Here is a 7,342-nt window from a genome sequence, read left to right as displayed (position 1 = left end):
TTCTTCTCAACATCAAACTTGGCTTGTGTATTGCTGCAGACCCAATGAGGTACGGTGTTGACTGTGGAAGATTTTTGAACGAGCACTTTTTGAGAAAGTTTTAAACATTGCTTTTCTATGTGGTACCTAACCTGAAAAACAAATGCAGAGCTACACAGTGCAGTACCAGCCCAATGTGCAGCATGGGAACGTCAGGGTTTTAAGAAAGTTTGAAGTGCAACTGCGATGGAGGAGATGTGGACACAACTGTGTTATGGCAGGTCGTCGAGTCTGCGAGTGAGGTTGTTTGGCTGATGCTCTGCTGAACAGAATCTCTACAGAGACCATGATGAATTCAATTTTATGCTATGATATACTGGTTTGAACCAAACTATGACAATAAGATGCAGCCTTGCTGATAAAGCAGCCTGAAACAACATGTCAGCAGCTGATTCCACCTTGTTGTCAATGATGTTGCACAGGGATCTAACTACTGCTTATAATGTGTCAGTCAGCACTTTGGCATCATCTATCATTCATGGGTGTTTTCGGTTCGTACGGCAAATGTTTTCTTTTACTCTGATTATGCTGAAAATGCAGAATAGAACTCAATTAGGGTAACTGTGTCAAAAAGAGCCAGTCATGTGTCAACTGGAAGGTCTGACAGGAAGAGTCAAACAGTCAAAGCATTTGAAAGGAACTAAAAGGCTACCAACTACTCAGATTTGTGGCAGTAAAGATCTTTAAGGGCTTTAAGTTCTTCGATTAGAGTCTTGTTTTGGTTCTCCAGGACGGCCACTCGGTTTTCCAGACACTTAACATACTCCTTCTTCTTCCTGCGACATTCACGCGCTGCCTCTCTGTAGGAAGGACAAGACATTTTTGGTTTTGATTGTTCTGTTTTTATGGGTTTGGAGAGATTTGGGAGTATTATTTCTCGTGGCAAAAACACATGATTGATATGATTAATAAAACTATTTGGAAACCCTATTAATTCTAATTTTTTCTTTAATAAACAGACTTCTTTGTCTGATAGACCCAAACAACGACTTCACTAGGAACACCATACTGACATTGGGTACTTCCTACTCATTAGAAATAAGCAAACAACAAAAAACTCAGTTTTGGTTCCACAAGATATCGGAAACTTTCCTTTGAGGGCACTGAAAATCATAGAATTACGAATCATGTTCACAGAACCAGCCATTTGAGAATGGTAACCTGGCATCTAGAATAGTGAACGTGGTTAGTAACAACAGTCAGACATGCTGTGGCATTCGCAACAGCAATCTGGACTGCTGACTTAAGGTAAGCTGAGTCCATGGATTTGCACCGTTGACGCCAAATTCTGACCCTGCCCTCTTCATGCCTCAGCAGAAATCCAGATGTATATTCATATTTACTATTGTCTCACTGATTCTGCTGCTTGATATGAACATTAACTGAGGGTCCTGCTCTTTATCTGCAGGATCCAATGCTGCCATGTCATTGGCTGATTGGATAAATGCATTAATAAGAAGTCGTGCAGACATATTCAGAGGGTGTAAGACAATGTTTTATACTACTTTGAAAAATTATTTGGCTGAGGATCATGAGGAATCAGATTACAGCGATATATATATGTTCCTGTTCATACCTGTTCTTCATGAGGCGGACCTCCCGTTTGCGTGTGACCTCTTCTGTGGCTCCCTGCACAGGGAGGGCAGGGGTAGAGGTCATGACCACACCAGGGGCGATGGTGCTAGTAGGGGCTGCCCGAATCTGATATGCCTGGACCTCTCCAGAGGCAGCTGAATGTCAGATGGTAGAAAGTGTATGTTACATTTTGTATGTGCTGCTAAAAACAACATTACCTTTACATAACAAGGAACATTAAATAAACTGGGTATATTAATCAACAGATCCCCATTCTCACCTTGGACGACCACCTGATTACTGGGAACCAGTATCTGTTGGCCATCGCTGGTCTGTGCATACTGAAGGATTGTAGCTCCTTGCTGTGCAGCTGCTGCATTCGTCATGGTCAGAGTTTGAAGGCCCTGGACCCCATCTGTGCCGTTATTAGCCAGCTGAATGGCGCCACCCTGTGTTATTGCAACTGTGTGATTTTGGAAGAAGGGACAGGAGGTTATACAGGGTATATGCAGGAATCCTGAAGTTAATTTCAATACCTTTTTTAAGACTTTTTCAAGACTGCCTCAAAATATTTTAAGACCTTATTGCCACTTCAAGCTGTAATAAGCAACACATATTTAACTTACAAAACCATTTTAGTTTGCAATAAACTAACATTTTCCCATGTCTGTCGATTTTTGGAGTTTATTTTGTGCGATTTTGGAAGTTATTTTGCGCCAGGACGAGCGCGTTCACATGAAATCATGATTAAGACTTTTTAATACTTTTTAAGGACATTCATTTTCTCAAAATTGATTTATCAACTTTTAATACTTTTTCAAGATCTCGCGGACACCCTGTGATGTCAGAGTCACACCTAACTTGACTGGAAACAAACAAACAAACTTTGTCCTGCTAGCAGGGTTCGTACACTTTTTTAGCAATAGTTTTCATTGACTTTCCAAGACCGAAAATCGGTGCCATCACACAGTCTTACATGAATGTCCATTTGTTTTGACTGCAAGTCTTTATTAAGACTTTCGTCAAATAAAAAAAACATATGCAGTTTGTTGCGACACGTCTTTCATTATCAGCATTTTGCACGTCCGTGGTCTGCGTCTTTTAGTAGCCAAAGTTTAAAGCTCTCCTTAAAAAGCCGCTCTGTCGTAACTTTCTTTCATACTTCATTGATTTGAATTATTATATTAATAATGCTTTAAGCAATGGTTAAAAGAGAGGAAGTGGTTGTATTCAGTAAGGGCTTTTTTGTTGTTCACATTTTGGTTCACGCCTGCAGTATACACTTACAGCCACTGTATGCATTGTGTGCATGTGAATTGTTGTCCCCTATAGGCGTTTTTTTTTTTTTTTTACCTCAGAGTAACGCTCCAGGAAGTGTGTTGCCTTGTGTTTTTAGCTTCTCCGTGAGCTTTTGTGTGTTAGCCGGCGAAACCCACACGCCAGGACTGAATGATCGTCTCCGTATGCCTTATTCGCAGTTAAATCATATCACACTCGTTGAAACTACACTTTCCTGGCATTTTGTTGTTGAATAGAGCGCAAAATCCATGTGAGGACTGGAGGGTCGCTAAGCACTGCGCCAGTGATCTGCTTGTTTCCGCTTGGCACTTCCGTGTCAATTTAAATTATAATCATGCATTACATCATTTTATTTATGTTTTACGCTTCCAAAATATTATCCATGCAATATTTCATGACTTTTCCAAAACTTTACAGGACATTTTGTTTTTCATGAACTTTTCAAGGACCTAGAAAATGCATTTTCAATTCCAAAACTATTCCAGGTTTTTCATGACCGTACGAACCCTGTGCTAGAGTAATTTTTTCCATGCATCATGAAGAACATACAAAACAAAAATCCTACATTCCCTTTCTTGACACAATTATTTGGCTTTAAATTGTACTGTTATAAACTTCTTTTACCAGGTTTTATAACAATTCCACTGAGCCCACTATCACCTACTATATTGGCCGCTGCTGGTTTGGTAGATGGGTGTGGGGACAGTAACAGTGGTAATTGCATGCGTGGCAGACACAGCATCCTCCTCCGCCCTTTCCTCTTCGATTCGCGGAACAGCCGGCACATCGGACGAAAGGTCGTTCAGGATTTTCCTGTGACAACAAAGAACCATGGGAGTTACTCAGGGAAAAAAAAACAGTGGGCAGAGTTACTGGGATGTCTAGTTATAGAAAATGAAAAAAATATACAATGATATTGGCTGAAAGAAAGCTGGTGGTTCGTGAAACTCTTCCTCAGACAATCCTAAAGTCTCACTCCTGCTCTGCTCACATGCCCTAACCTGTAAGCAAGTTGGGGGGAAAAAAGTAAAAATAAAACATGAATTAGTATTTTTTCCTAACAAGTTACCTGTATGAAGGGCGTCTTGACAGAATCTCTCTGCGTTTCTGTGAGTCAGTCACACTGTCTACTGACTCCTGTGAATCCTCACTTTCTGCTATGGTGGAGATCTGGAACAAACCAACAAACCAGACTGTACCTTCTAACTTTAGCTGCTTACAGGTCTGTGTTTGAGCTTGTGTGTGTGTGTGTGAGTGTGTGTTTTACCTGTACAGTCTGGACCTGCGGGGACTGGATGACTGAAGGCTGTGCAGCCTGGATGACACCATGGACCTGAACTGTTTGTCCATTAGGAAGTTGGACCAATGTGACCGTGGGACCTGTTGCTGAGGAGTGACCCGTTGCCATGGATACCTGAAATTGAAAAAGTAACATGCCAATAATGTTGGTGATAAACAGCACAACATTAAACCTACAGCCATCGGAACTATAAACAAGCTTTTTGCAATATTGAATTATGCACATTCCACCTGCGTTACCTGTGCCAAAGTAGCGATCTGTGCCGAGGTGATCTGGTGGCTCTCAACCTCTGACATGACAGACTCCTGAGCCTCCACTGCTGACTCCATCTTCATTGGCTAAGCTGAGGATGGAGTTTTGAAGAGCAGCTGATACAGAAGAATGTGGAGCTGCCGCTACAGCATCTGTAATACCAAGATCTGCCGTTAATGAGACCAAGTCAAGACAAAGAGGACTACATACTGTATGAATTATCGTATGGCTGAGTTACTTTGACTAAAAAGTAAAAACAGAATCTTGTGGTGACAACCTGTTCAATAAGTAACACGTATAAATGTTTTTATATTGTATTCAATTCATTCCAATTTCAATAATTTCAAGTCAATTAATTCAACCATTAAGTTATTTGAAATGTAAAGCAATCATACGATAATAAAAACACATTTAAGGGTAATTCTGCCAATAAATGCTTCAAAAAGTTACACACTGGACCTTTAACCCTCATATATCGTTTATATTTGAAGTTTCCATCTCAGTATGGTCAAGCTGTGTCTGATATTGACAAATTGATGATTAAACCTTTAAGTATCGCTCATTGAAATGTAGTGTTTGTGTAATTTTTTGGTGAATTTGTTTTCATTTAGGAGAAATTGAAAATAAAAAAATTAAAAATAGTTGATATTTTACAAGATAATTGTCATGTGATTGTAAATGAATTGCTGATTTTGGCTGTCAGCAACCCACAGTGGACAAACTAAACATCTTGTGGATTTAAAATGTTAACCGAAGGCAACATATGAGTGATGAGGGAACATGCAGCTTCATCCATCCATCCATTATCTACCACTTTATCTTCCAACGGTGGGTTACGGGGGTGCTGTGTGTATCTCAGCTGACATAGGGTGATAGGTGGGGTACACCCTGGCAGTTCGCCAGTCAATCACAGGGCCACATATAGAGACAAACAACCATTCACTCACACTCTCACGCCTATGGTCAAGTAAGAGTGACCAATTCACCTAATGCCCATAAAGCATGTTTTTGTACTGTGGGAGGAACCTGGAGAACATGCACACTCCTTGCAGAAAGGGTTGTTCCAACTGGGGCTCGAAGTTGTTCATGCAGCTTCATGTTGCAGCCAAATAAGGTTTCACATGTTGCAGCTTGTAAGGTTTCACACAGACTTGTATAAAATACGTAAAAAGGGAAACTATGAGAAAGTATGAGGAAGTTGAGGTCACTTTTTAGTGTAAAACTATAGTGTAAAGCAGCTCATCAAAAAGACTTGAAAAACTCTATATAAATACAGACCATAACAACTCTTCTTCTTCTTTTATTTGAAAGTAAAGCAAAGACAGATAGTCCGCATGTAATGGTGTAAAAGTTGCTAAAATACATAAATGACAAAGTACAGATACTTGAATTGTACTTAAGTACAGTAACAATTAAAGCATAACAACACTGGATTCACACAACTGGTTTTTGGAGAAAAACATCCACTGTGACACAAAGTCCTGTCCTGTTTCAATGTCAAAATGAGTTTGGCAATATTCAGTTTAGAGTAGTAGTACGCGTAAAGGATTGTTATTATTATTATTCATTTTTTAAATAATATATCAGTTTTACAAATGCAGGCTCCGGTGTGTGGCAGATTTGAGAGAGAGAGAGAGAGAGAGATCTCGGAAGTGTTAAGTGATCTCACACAGTGCGTAGCTTCCCTGTGCTGCATGATTGGCTTTACACATTTCTCCCTCTGCTTTTCAAAAATCACTTGGACGATGTCTCTCTGAGTGTGTGTGTGTGTGACAGCAGAGACACATGGCCGGGCAACGCCCCCCTCGACTCACACAGACCGGTCACATCCACGAAGGCGAGCGAACATTTAAAACCTCTACCCCGACTTTAACAGAAACACCATGTGCGTAAAAGTCAAATCTCCAGGCCCGAGTACATTTTTTTTTCTTCGTGCATCCCAAACACCACGGCCTGCTACGTACGATTTCTGCCCACACTACATTTATGTATAACCATAAAAAACAACAATTGTCCGATTTGTAGATGCGATATAAGCAGCTGCATGTTACTACTGATCAAAAATAAAGCGAGTACAGTTGCAGAGATGGAGGGAAATATCACGACTAGTGGTTTGGCGCCGTGAAGAAAACGGCGCAATTTAGCGCGCAAAAAGCGTTTTCCCTCGCTGTAGCCGAATGAAAGAGTTGAGCGTACTAACGCAGCTGTGGTGTAGTTACAGTATGTGACGCGCGAACACATTAACTATCTCTGCTGCTTCACTGTCAGAACCACACACTGGCTCCGTTTTCTCCCAAAACAGCCACAGCCGCAGCCTCCCCTCCCTCCATTCTGCTACAAACGCACCGCGGCGCCATGATCTCTTTGTTTTCTTCGGGCCGAACCCGACCAGACCGACACTTCCAAGCGGCCGCGTGCCGCGACTCCGAGCTGCGGACACCGCTCCGTCCTTACCGATACTGGCTTCTTTCGTCACTCCCGGTCCTCCGGAGCTCCACTTTTATTCTGGCCGACACGTAAGAGCCCGCGTCAGGCTACACCTCCGCCGCGTCACCGGGAACAACAACACGGAGATTGGAGAAGGACGAGAAAGCAGATGGCGACACTCACCGGAAATCAACGAAGTGCACACGGAGACGGCCGGAAAAGTCCGAAAAGAAGCGAATCGAGACGACAGAGAAGACACATATATCAATGTCCATGAGGTTTTTCAATCTTTTTTTCTTTTTAATGACATAATTAGACATAGACATAGAGATACATACATATATCGTTTTAACCAGCATATTTCAATTCTAAAGTCTGTGTAGACTCTCCTTTTACATCAAATCGTATGCATAGTTTTGACACCACAACGGAAAACAAAAAAAAACAAAC

At 41.3% G+C, this 7,342-nt stretch overlaps 1 protein-coding gene across 1 annotated transcript; it reads right to left on the bottom strand.

The window, feature by feature from the left end:
* Positions 1-694: 694 nt before the first annotated feature.
* On the bottom strand, positions 695-6,981 carry LOC310943447 (cyclic AMP-responsive element-binding protein 1-like; the record flags this gene model as incomplete). The annotated part of the gene is made up of 8 exons (XM_083909018.1): positions 6,920-6,981; positions 4,453-4,617; positions 4,181-4,327; positions 3,983-4,083; positions 3,578-3,726; positions 1,895-2,077; positions 1,616-1,769; positions 695-839 (listed from the first exon to the last, which is right to left on the bottom strand). Exons 2-8 carry the CDS (start codon positions 4,546-4,548, stop codon positions 695-697), a joined length of 975 nt encoding a protein of 324 aa, XP_083765144.1. The 5' UTR covers positions 4,549-4,617; positions 6,920-6,981.
* Positions 6,982-7,342: the final 361 nt, after the last annotated feature.

This window comes from Microchirus variegatus (assembly GCF_963457635.1).
Source record: "Microchirus variegatus genome assembly, chromosome: 22".
NCBI lineage: Eukaryota > Metazoa > Chordata > Actinopteri > Pleuronectiformes > Soleidae > Microchirus > Microchirus variegatus.
This window is presented reverse-complemented; position numbering and strand designations above follow the sequence as displayed.